The 12,064-nt window shown below is 51.8% G+C and overlaps 2 protein-coding genes across 2 annotated transcripts in view; both read left to right on the top strand.

The window, feature by feature from the left end:
• Iffo2 (intermediate filament family orphan 2) overlaps nt 1-5,579 on the top strand; it is a 44,966-nt gene extending 39,387 nt beyond the window's left edge. Inside the window, 4 exon segments of the mRNA XM_038334950.1 lie at nt 254-374; nt 488-580; nt 1,452-1,582; nt 2,255-5,579. Coding sequence (XP_038190878.1) covers nt 254-374; nt 488-580; nt 1,452-1,582; nt 2,255-2,360 — 451 coding nt within the window. The 3' untranslated portion in view covers nt 2,361-5,579.
• A 2,720-nt stretch (nt 5,580-8,299) lies between these two features.
• Aldh4a1 (aldehyde dehydrogenase 4 family member A1) overlaps nt 8,300-12,064 on the top strand; it is a 24,848-nt gene continuing 21,083 nt past the window's right edge. The window contains exon 1 of the mRNA XM_038333386.2: nt 8,300-8,578. Coding sequence (XP_038189314.1) covers nt 8,550-8,578 — 29 coding nt within the window. The 5' untranslated portion in view covers nt 8,300-8,549. The remainder of the gene's footprint in view (nt 8,579-12,064) is intronic.

The raw sequence follows: 12,064 nt of genomic DNA, 5'->3' as shown, positions 1-12,064 counted from the left end.
TCTGTTCATCCTGTCTCATCCTCCTGAACCCTGGGGTTATAGACACTCACCACACTACTTTTGACTTAAAACCAGACTTCTAATTGTACAGAAGCATTCTGCATTTTGAGAAACTAAAGCTCTTTTTGGATAAGACAGTTGGCTTTGGCTACACCCCATCTTTTTCGAGACCCCCCCTTGTGGGTGCACACTCCCTGGGGAAGATGTCCCTGTCTGTCCTCTGTTGAGTCATGCCCTCTGATGTCACCCGCAGGCGAGAGACCTTTGATTTTGATGACGACTGTGACAGCCTGACTTGGGAGGAGAATGAAGACACGCTGCTGCTATGGGAGGATTTTACCAACTGTAACCCGACCATCGACCTGCAGGGCGAGGTGAGCCTGGGGCCGTCTTCTCCGGGGCTTGCCTCTTTCCCTCACAATCCCTCGTTCCACCCTTTTCACCTTGCCTGTGCTCCCCAGCTAACCTGCCTCCTCTCTCTCCCCAGCAAGAAGAAAACTTGGGCAACTTGATCCATGAGACTGAATCCTTCTTCAAGACGAGAGACAAGGAGTACCAGGAGACGATAGGCCAAATCGAGGTGAGAGCTCGGCCACGGGGTCTGCTGTTGAGTCTCCTGGGGGCTGCGTAGTTGAGATCCTGGATGATCAGGTGTCCATGGAAATGCAGGCTTACGAAATGGGACAAGCAAGGGGGTCAAGAGTCAGGAGCCTGGCATTGCAGACCTGTCCTTATTAGGATGTTAGTTTCCTAATCTGTAAAGTCAGACAGTGATTCCTGCCTACCCTAAAGAGGCAGAGGCAGGAGAGTACCAATAACAGCCTTACCCAGTGCCTAGTATCATTTGGCATCACCCCGAAGTCAGCTCTCATTTTTCTGGACCATCCTTACCTCCTCCTTGGCTGTAGGGACTGGGTACCCATACAGAGGAGGAAATGATGTCCAAAGAGGCCACGTCACTTGCCCACTGTTTCCAAGTCAGGAAGCAGTAGTCAGGCCAGTGCTGGGCCACTGCTATACAAGAGTTAGTGCTCTTTCTGTGTTGGAGAAGAAGCCCAGAGTCCTCCCTCCGCCCTGGAGAGGCAGGTGTCATAGTACAGGAGAAGGCTCGGAGACATGGAGAGTTTCCTGTTCGTGCCCATAGCCAGTTCCCCAGAGATGCTGGGTACAGGGAAGTCCCCTGAATCAGATGGGGCTTAGCCGGATAGACCTCTGGGGTTGCTAAGCAACCACCCCTTTTCTGACCAGAAGCATGTATAAAGAAAATTGACCAGTGTGCAGAGAACAAGGGAGGTTGATACCCACAAGGCTGAGATTGACGGTTACAGTGTCCAGGGATAGCCTGGATGGTGTCAGGGTTGGCCTGGGTGGAGGAGGGTGGTTGCTGTTGCTGGTAACCCGAGGTTCAAAGGTCCCGCTCACCACCTTTATCCCTCATCGACTCCTTCCAGCTGGAGCTGGCCACAGCCAAAAGCGACATGAACCGACATCTACACGAGTACATGGAGATGTGCAGCATGAAGCGAGGCCTGGATGTGCAAATGGAGACCTGCCGCCGGCTCATCAAGGGCTCTGCAGACAGGTGAGGCCCGTGCTCCCCTAGGCTTCCGTGGTGGGGCCTTAGAGAGACATTCTGGGGCTGCATCATGCCCCTTCCCCTCATTCTCATTTTCCTGACCATCTGTCTGCCCATCCACCCATCTACCTGCCCATCCATCCATCCACCCACTCAACCCACCCACCTAAGCCCCCAGTATAAGCACTGTTACCATAGGCAAGTGGAACTACTTGCCAGGGACCCCTCAGGCAAACGGAAACCTGGGCCGTTTCCTCCACTATGTGTAGTCTCCCATATGTTCTCAGTTTGTGCTTTCCTGGGTACACTTTGTGCTCAGAGCAGGATTGATGGATGGCTACAATGTAAAGAACCAAGCTGGACCCGTGACTCCTGCTCCCAAGGGGAAGCCACACACTAGACTAAGCAGTGGCTGGGGCGGAGGCTCCCAAGGAGTCACAAGAGCCATAAACAGCTCATGGAACCCACAGGACCCCTCGAGGGTAGATCCTGTTTGGTTCCTGTTACATTATTGCAGGGGATGGAACCCAGGGCCTTGTGCACCTAGGCAAATGTTCTGCTCACCCCAGCCCCTTCAGGTACCTTTTGACAGGTGTGCCTGCCCAGAGTTCCTGGCCCTAGGATGTCAGGGGACCCAGGCTGCTTGCTGAAAGTCTCCCCTTTCTCCCACATTTGCAGGAATTCACCGTCCCCCAGCTCTGTGGCCAGCAGCGACTCAGGAAGTACAGATGAGATCCAGGATGACTTGGAGCGGGAGGCGGACGTGGAGCCCATGGTCAGCTGATAACGGAGGCCCCGTGCAACTGGTGGTCTCGGTGATGGGGCACAGCCTCCTCTCCTCACTGAGCCACGAGGGCTCCTCGCCACAGAGACTTCTGTCCTCCCTTCTCCGGAGGCCCAGCGGGACCGCTGCTTCCTTCCTTCCTTGACCACCCACCCACCCATCCACCCACCCACGGAATGGTGCTGTCGATTTTCTATCGTTCTCCACATCACAATTGCAGACTTCTGTGCGGCAGTGCAGTGCAATGTGCCTTCTCCCTTAAGCTGAGCCACTTTGAGCTCCAAAGAATTCTTCCTAGCAGGTGTTTTTTATACAAAACTCTAAGGTGAGGGTGGGGCCTGGGGTGTGGTATCTTGGTTTTTCTCCCTCTCACCTGCTCCCCTGATTGGCCATGAGCTTCGTCCTCCCTCCCCATGTCCTGGCCCTGACTAGAAGTCAAGTCGGTGGCCATTTGGGGGAGTCTGCCTTCCAGAGGAAGGAGGCTGTTTACCTGCAGACCTGGGTGAGGACTCATTAATACTTTCTCACCCACTGAAAGAGAGAGGTGGATGGAATGGCGGGAGGGAAGACCAGTTTTTTTTTTTCCTTTGGATCTAGTGGCGATGTGTTGGGGCAAGGCACTGTGGGGGACGGTAGAGCCTCACTGTTTAAACTATGCAAAAAAAAAAACAAAAAACAAAAACAAAAAGCAGCTTGCCTTATATCAGTGGGAAGGCAGGCCCTCTCTCAGACTCCTGGGAAACCCTCATAGCCTCTGAGGGTGAGCCATGGATCTGGGGGTGGTCCCATTCAGGTCTCTGGTGAGGCCTGCATTCTGTAAGCTGGCCTACTGGACTGCTGGCTTTCTTGGGGACCCCTGTGGGGTGGGGAGGGTGGGGTGGTGGTCTTTTATTGTCCTGATGACTTGATGTTCTTTCCTGCCTCTCCAGCCACGTGCCAGGTTCCACGATTGTAATTTCTCTGTGAGAAAAGTGTGAATGGGCCAGGCCGCTGGTACCCACTCCGTCCGCCATGGCGCCATCTTGGTCCTCCACTGTTCCTCTGGCTGGAAAGAAAAAAGCCTTGTGAGGGAGGAGGAGGGAGATGGTGGGGCTCCTGGCAGGCTGGCAGTAACCAGAGTAGAAGCCCCAAGTGAGGAGTGTGCATAGCCACTTGGTTGGACTCTTGGGGAGTCACTCTGAGCCAGTGTTTCCCCAAGGCTCCAATGGCCTGAGTTAAGGGGCCGTAAGACATACCATCCATCTAGTCTCAGCTGGGAACTCGCCTAGCTGTCAGGTTTTATTTTTATTTTAGTTGTTTTTATTTTTGTATCCACTCTAGTGGTTTTGATGGCCTATGTTGTTTTTTGTTGACCCAGCAGCTCCCTCTGGAGGTCAAAGGGACAAAATGTACCCAGGGACCAGAACTCATGGGCCCTCTGAGGCCTATGTGTTGAAGGACAGGGGACTCTGGGCTGGAGCCGTGGTGGTACCCTGATTGTCCCCTGTATCCTTGTATCTCTGCGTGTGAGTGACCCCATCTGTTTTGCATTTAGAACAAGTGTATATAATAGGCAAATGTATGTATAGAGAGGAGAGAGAATGTTATTTGTTGGTAACTTGTTTAATTAATTTATCAGAATTTGGTGGCCTTTCTCATGTGGTTCCATGGTGGGGGGTGGGGAGCATCCTGTGCAGCCTGGCTGCAACATTCAGTTATCATCTCTTGATGACCAAACTGTCCTTCCTGGCAGGTACTTGGAGGGACAGTGGTTTGGAAGAGACACAGCCCCTTCCCTCACCCCCTTTCCCACCTCCCATTCTTTTAAAGGTTACAGGGTTCATTAGCTTCTGGTTATTATTATTGTTATTATTGATATTATTGTTTTGTTTTTATTTTAACCAAAGGGTATCAGAGCCAGATGGGCCTGGACCTTAGCTGCTGTAAAGATTTCCGTTTCTATGAGGGCAGGAAGATGGCTGCCCCCATGGGTCTCTTCAGCTGAGGCTGGGGAAGGTGTCCATCCAGTGGCAGAGGCTGGGAGTCGGGCAGGCAGAGTAGAAGCTGTCCCTCAGCTGTTCTTCAAGGTGGCGGTGTGATGACACAAATCTCTAGAGTTAGGACAGTAAACTATAGTATAAACATTTGGGGTGGTGAAGGTTACCCTGGAAACTGGTGTCCTGTGGTGTTATTTTTTTGCTTTCCCAACTGTATACATAGGTCATTTGTCTAGGGCATATGAAAAAGGCAGGCTTGGGCGTGTTCCTTCCTTCAGGCTTTCAAAGTCTGCTTTCCCCTGGAGAGAGAGGGGCTCCGAGGCAGGAGGATGGTGGGAGAAGAGGGAGGGAATGGTGGGCATGCCTCCTGGGCTGGTTCTGGAGTCTGGGCCTGGCCTCCACTCTCTCTCTTTCTTTCTCTCTCTTTTTTCAGTTTGTTGCCAGTGGGCCCCGCTTGTTCCCTCACTGTGAGCCCACAGCTTGCCAAGAAAGACCCCACCGCTCACTGGGGCAGCGCTTGCCCATTCTGGATGAACTCGTCCATCCTTGTAAACATGTGCATACTTCCTTTTGAGTTTTCTATTTCTGAGCCCGGTGTCATATTGACACTGGCGTTTCAGGGCTTCTCAGATGGGCTCTCCATGTTGCCCTTGGTCACGCTCCTAGTTTGGGGGGGGCCACATACACAGGCACAACAGGGAGACAACTGCATCCTTTCAGGTCCCTGGTTGGTTGTGAAACACACACACTCACACACACACACACACTCACAAACACACCCACTCACACTCCTCTAAGACTCCAAAGGAGAACGATTGGGTAGAAGTTTTGCCTCCCTGTGGCCTTGTGTCTGGAAGGCCTGTCCACTTTGGACTCTGCTCCGGGGGTGGAGCTCAGATGACCTGTGGCGCATCAGGCCACTTTGATGTGGGGCGGGAGGAGAGGGGGTGGGCTAAGGGACGTGATAAGGTGTAACTTAAGCTAAATGTATTCTATTTATAAAGCAAGAGACTCTATTTTTGTGAAAGGATCGGGTTTTTAATCTAGGGTAGGCGGTCGTGGTGGTGGCCCAGCATTCTGCTGTGGATGAGATGCCACCATGGTTGTTGACTCGGGTGGGGGGGAGGCATAGCACTGAGTACCCCTCTCCTCCCCTTGCCGTCCGTCGTCAATGCACACAGCTGTGCAGAAATGGATTCTTCTTTCCTCAGCCCTCAGTGCTGTCCTTGGAAGTCTCGGAAGAGAGCTGGGGGTGGGGGGAGGTAGGAGGGAGGACGGGCAGGTGACTGCAGGAAACTGAGGTGGGGGCAGGGGTGCTTCAGAGGTAGGGTATAATGTTTCCACTGCTCCCCTCTGTTCCCACTCCGCTGTGCGGGGGTAGAGCTTGTGGGCTTGGGGAATACGGGTGCCTGGGGCTTACTGTGTCTGAAGTTAACAGGCAGCTGGAGTAAGCACAGAAGGGGCCCCCAAGATGCTCAGAGCTCAGCCCTGGCCGTGTCTGCTCCAGGCCAAGGTCGAGCGTGCAGTCTTTGTTCCCTGGATGAAGGACCAGGGCTCTGGAAGATTGCCTCAGACCTGGGTTCTCCCTCTGGGACCCCAAGTTTGGGTTTTGAAGGGTAACCACCTACCGGGAGGAGTGGGGAGGGGTCTGAGCGAAGCCATACACTCTCTCTGAGAGGGGATTTTCCATTGCGTGAAGAGCTCCAGGCTCAGTGTGGGCTCGGTGTGAGTCTTAGGTCAACCCCTTGCCCTTCCGGTTCCCTCCCATGCTCTCAGAGAACTGTGGTGAGCTCCCTACAAGGACCCGTTTATGCACATTGTAGCATCTACCTGGTTTTTAGTCCCACCCTACCCCACGGTTGCTGTGTCTCTCAGCTGGGTCTGAAAATCACCGGGAGGGGTTTGTACTCACTAAAAGACTACTGACCCTACCAGAAAACCAACCTGTTTACTGTACTGTTGTAAATACCGTGCCCTTTATATCCTGTATATTGGCTTCTTTTAAATAAAATAAAAATGTCTTAGAACAGACCGTGTGTGTTTCTTTTTTGTCATGGCAATTGTGGGAGGGGTCAGAAGACTAAAGCAAACACATTAGCCAATCAGTGATAAGATATTAACCAATCAGTGATAAGATGGGGGACTCCTGTTTGCATCTCACAGTGAGACCTTCCAGAAGGAGATAAGGCAGGACTTGACCGAAGAGCCCAGGCTAATTGGCACTGTCTGGTTTGAAGTTGAGGTCCCACCAGCTCCAAAGCCCCCATTTCACAAACCTCCCCCCCACCAGTGTCTACAAGAAGCACCTGCTGGGCTCTGGATTCAATACTGTCCACTGTTCCAGTGACTTTTATCTAGTGGCCACTTTCAAAAGTGTCATCCCTCTGACGTGCACCGTCTTCCCCAGGGATGAAGAGAAGCTGCTGCTTGCTCAAACTTATGTCGTGCCCTTTTCCTACTCAGTGTTCTTGGCTCAGGTCTCCCAAGGTGTCTCTGATGGTGTAATTGAGTGGAAGGGAGAAGCCCAAGGTGGTGGGCGGGCGTTCGCGGTGGATACTATCATCCTAGTCTGCAGCAGAGGAAATAGGCGCAGAGGGGCTGGACTGGATAGTTTCTATGACCACTTGACACAAGCAGGAGGCCTCTGAAAGGAGGGAACCAAGTCTGGGAAAGTGCTCCCCAAAGATCAGGCTGTGGTTAATTAAGCCTGCGTGGCATTTTCTTAATTGATGGGGGAGGGCCCATCCCTGTGGGCGGTGCCACCCCTGGGCTGGTGGGCTTGGGGTCTATAAGAAAGCAGGTCAAGCAAGCCAGTAAGCAGCACCCCTCCAAGGGCCTCTGCATCCATTCCTGTCTCCAGGATTATGCCCTGATTTCCTTCAATGATGAACCGCAATGTGGAAGTGTAAGCCCAATAAACCCTTTCCTCTTCAACTTGCTTTTGGTGCTTCATTACAGCAAAAGTAACCCTAAGACAGAGGCCAATTTGCCCAGTGTGGTATCAAATTAGAACTGGATAGAAGTGACCTTACAGCAAATGCCCTAGTCACGCTGCCACAGACAAATAAACACATTATTAAAGTAAGAAAACCCATACTGGTATCTTAGGAATATAGTGGTTTCCTCAGGCATTATCCTAAGAGCAAGCTTCAGAAGCAGTTTTTCTTGGGGGGGGGGGGGAGCAGGGGTGGTGGTGGTTCGAGACAGGGTTTCTCTGTGTGGCTTTGGGTGTCCTGGAACTAGTTCTGTAGATCAGGCTGGCCTTGAACACTGAAATCTGTCTGCCTCTGCCTCCCTAGTGCTGGGATTAAAGGCGTCTCCACAATCGTCTAGCTCAGAAGCAGTTTTAATATGTTTGAATATTCATCAAGTAACTTCTCATGCAGAAAACTGATAATTTTTTTTTCTGGGGGACAGAGGAAAATCTGTTTTTGTGGGCAGAGGCTGAACAAAAAAGAGAAAGAAAAAGAAAAATGCTAAGCACAGGCCCGCTATGGTTTTATCTCATACTGATCCCAATCTGGAAGGAAGCAGGCCCTGGCAGCTGGCTTGGCCCTGTGCCAGCCTGGGAGGGCAGACCAGGTTCCATCCTGGGCGGTAGCCCCGGGGTGGCGGCGGGGAGCTGGCCTTAGTGTGACCCCGCGGACTCGTGCAGAATGATCACCCGCAGGTGGCCAGCCTTCTAGCAGCCAAGGTTCTGGGACCCCTGCTGCACCTGTCGCGTGGACCTGGTCCCTCTACCCCATCCACTACTGAGAGCATGCTCCAATCAGGATCTGGTATTAGCTACTGCAACTCTCCGACCCGACCTAAGAAGTAGGCAACTTGCGGGTCCCGCTGATTGGCCCGGAGGCTTCCATGTGTGACTATGATTGGTCGATGAGGCTCACGCCCTCTTGCCTTGGATCATACCATAAGGAGAGGAGGAGAAGAGAAAAGATCATCTATTTTAGCGCATTTCTGCCAGGTTCTCTTGCCCCGCGGTTCACAGTGGCATTTGTGATGCTAATTAAGGCTGCTGTTTATTGATAGGAGGGGGTATCGGCAGAGGGATCCCAAGGCAGGTGGACCGGATGATACTGCGCCTCCCGCAGAGGTGGTGCGCTCCAGGTTTGACTAGTCCAACCTCGCAGGGAGGACTCAGAGCTTCCCACAGACGCGCGGGACCTCCAGCCTCCACTCAGTGTTCTTCGTTCCAGTGCTGAGCCGAGCCATGCTTTCCCACGTCTGGAGGAGCGCAGGGTGAGTGAACCCTTTGCTACCAGAGCCCTGAGAACGGCGGGCGACTCCCTCCCTGCGGGTGCTCCGAGCTGCAGTCACCCTCTCTCAAGACTCCCCTAAGCTGGTGGGTTGCGTCCTGCAGAGTCACTCTCCCACGGAGACCCGGCGTCTTCCTGGGTTTCCTTAGATGGTCTCTTTTCCTTAGCCAAGTTCCCCTAACTCCCAGCTCTGACTCCTAAGGTCGGGTGCGGTGCCCGGACAGTGTCGCACGTCCCGTTTCTTCACTCCTCTTCCTCCGAACGCGGAATATTCCAAAATTGTTTACTCTCCCAGCCCTAAGACATTCCTCAATTCACGTTCTGGAGCCTCTTGATAATCCCGGGTGCTGCGCACCGTGCCCCCGTGTCTGCGCTCTGTGCGTTGTTACCCAGTTAGCGAGATTCGGGCAAAAGGCTGGAGGTTAAAATACACAGACACACACAGACAGAGAGACAGAGACAAGGGTCATCCTTGAATTTCCCAAGAATGCCCCCTTTATTGTGTACAGGGGCAGATTATATAGAGATAGCCACGCCCCAGCCAAACCCACCAGAAACCACTCTCCCTGCCATCAGGAACTCCTGAAGGTCTCGTGCTCAGAGCAGCTGTAGGCACTGAGATCAGGGGATTACAAGAAATTCAGGATCTGGGGTCTCACTGCTCCCAACACCCGGGGACTTCTCCACTCCCTTTGCAGTTCAATATTGGGCTTTTGTTTTTCAGTGGGTGCCATAATGACTTTTATAACGTGTGATGCTGGGTTCTGAATGGTTTACGGCTTGAGATTTGGATAAATTCATTAAGATAAATTCTTGCCAGGCGGTGGTTGCACACACCTTTGATCCCAGCTCTCTGGAGACCTAGGCAGGTGAATCTCTGTAGGTTCAAGGCTGGAGTGGTCTACAAAGCGAGTTCCAGGACAACCAGGACTACACAGAGAAACCCTGTGGGTGGTGGGGGAGAAGTGTTTGGTTAGCCCTTGGAAGGCAGAGGCAGGGTTCAAGGCCAGGGCTACTACACCTGACTAAACTGCCACTTTTGTTCGGATTTCTCATAAGATGTAGATACAGTCACTAATAATGAAAAACCTGACAATCTCCAGGACAGTGCCGCTCTTCAGATCCAATTGCACACTGCTTTTCAGCCGGAACCTTAGCACCCTCACCAAGATCCTGGTCCAGTGGGACTCACAAGCCAGTTGGGTGTGGGTGTTATTCCATCCATTCTGTCTGCCTTTTAGAATTACACAGCACCCGCACCCCCCACTTCAGTTGCTATTTGCTGGCTCTGTGGCCTGCAACCCATTGCATCTTCCGCCACTGAATTGTGATCTTTCTGAGTTAATCAGTGACCCTTTCCCTGCCCTGCCCCCTCCCGCCATGGGATGTCATGGGCGAATTCCAACTCTTCCGTATGTTCTGGTGGGGAGCTGTCAGGAAGAGGAGATGGGATTGGAGTGTGTGTGCTTCTCTTTCAGATTGAGACTCCAGTTCTTCACCTTCTTCTGGACTGAGACCACCCACTGCTTAGTGGTGAGAAAGGCATGTAGACACAATGACCCCCCTGATTGGCTGTAGAAAGCAGTCCACATTATAAAACAGTTCCGAATAGCAGTATCATTTAGCAAGCTAACAAGTACGATGGATTCCCCACCGAGCCTAGGAACTGGCTTAGTCCCTGTTTGCAAATGGGGAACTTTTTCTGCCTGTTCGGGCACATGTAACTGGAGTTGTAGTTTGGTCTTGATCCAGATCTCCGCTCTTCAGTTGTGCCGCCTCCTGAACCGCTCGCTGGTGGGAAGAGGATTTTGCAACCCGTTCCCTGGGCTCTGGCTGCCTGCTTTTTTGTACAGTGCGGCTGGCCTGGCAGGATGCCCAGATAGGTTTCTCAACAACAGCAGCGTTCGTTCGTTTGTTCGTTCATTCATTCATTCATTCATCTACCTTTGGGGCAGGTACTCCGGGGCTGCTCTGCCCTACAAAATGCTTAGGGACACTTCGACCTGTGCCTCTAGTGCCGGTGGCTTCTTCAGTCATGACAGTCTTCAGATGTCTGTCTGTTGTCACCGGTTGAGAGGCACAACCCTAGGACAGCTGTACTTGTTTGGCTCCTCATTTTGTTTGTTTGTTTGTTTTTTGTTTTTTCAAGACCCAATTTCTCTGTGTATCAGCCCTGGCTGTCCTGGACTCACTCTGTAGATCAGGCTGGCTTTAAACTCGCAGCGATCCACCTGTCTCTGTCTCCTAAGGACTGGGATCAAAGATGTGCACCACTGCACCCGGTCTTCTCTTTTTCTTGTTTTTCTTTGTTTTGCTTTTTTTTTTTTTTGTCATTTTGTGTTCTTAATGGATTGTGGACTCACATCTGATCCCTGATTCCATCCCCAGGGTTATGTGAATGAAAATATTTTAAGATCTGGAGAGATAATGAAATCCAAAAGACTGGTGGTCCTACACATTGTGGATAAAAGCCGCATAACTTAACCTCTTTCATAGGCCTGTCATCTTCTACTGAATGTCCCCAGGACATGGAGCTGTGACTGACACCTGTTAGTTAATCCCTGGGCAAACATTGAGTAAATGAGTGAACTTGTCAATGAGCCCTTCCTTGCTAGCAGACGTTTTATTAGTGAATCGCCATGTGGCCTTAGAGGAGGGGGTGTGACAGTGGCTTTCGTTCTTTTTTTTTTTTTTCCTTTTCTTTGAGACGCTCCAGTAGCCCAGTTCCAGTAGCCCAGGCTGGCCTTGATGTTACTCTGTAGCTGAGGGTGACATTGAAGTTCTGATCTTTCAGAAGGCTTTCACATCTGAGGCGCTGGGACCGTGAGTGTGCACCACCATGCTGAGGTTACACAGTGCTTAGGACGGAACCCTGGGCTTTTAATTTGTTGAGTTTTTGTGTAAGGGCTGGGAATGCAGCCCTGTGTTGAGTGCTTGCCTAGGACCTGAGTCCCATCCCCAGCAATACATTGTGCACATATGTGCACATCCACAGACGCAGAGGACTAGATGGCATCTTAAGTCCTTGCGATGCTTCTGACATTGTTCTGGCACCTGGCAACACTGTTGCTGTCAGAATGGCCGGGAACAGAGTGCAGCTTGGACCCTCCCCACTGCTAAGCAGCTCTGTGACCCTGGGCAGGTGGTTTGGCTTCTCTGTTGTCATGGGAACAATAGCAGGCGCTGACTCACAGGGATGTCTTTTCTGTGGAGATTTTTTTCCCCTGTGCAGTACAGGAACCTTGTGCATGTAACACAAGTGCTTTACCACAGGGCTGAATGTCCAGCCATTTTCTCTAACCGTTATTTTGAGGCAGAATCTTACTAAGTTGCACAGGCTGGCTTTGAACTTGGCAATCCTCCTGCCCCAGCCTCGGAGTAACTGGGATTATAGTTAACTTCATCACTAGGTTTGTCTTGGGGGTTAATTGAGTTCATGGATGCTGAGTAGTTTGACCCATCTCTCAAC

The sequence above is a fragment of the Arvicola amphibius genome, chromosome 6 (assembly GCF_903992535.2).
Source record: "Arvicola amphibius chromosome 6, mArvAmp1.2, whole genome shotgun sequence".
Classification (NCBI taxonomy): Eukaryota; Metazoa; Chordata; class Mammalia; order Rodentia; family Cricetidae; genus Arvicola; species Arvicola amphibius.
This window is presented reverse-complemented; position numbering and strand designations above follow the sequence as displayed.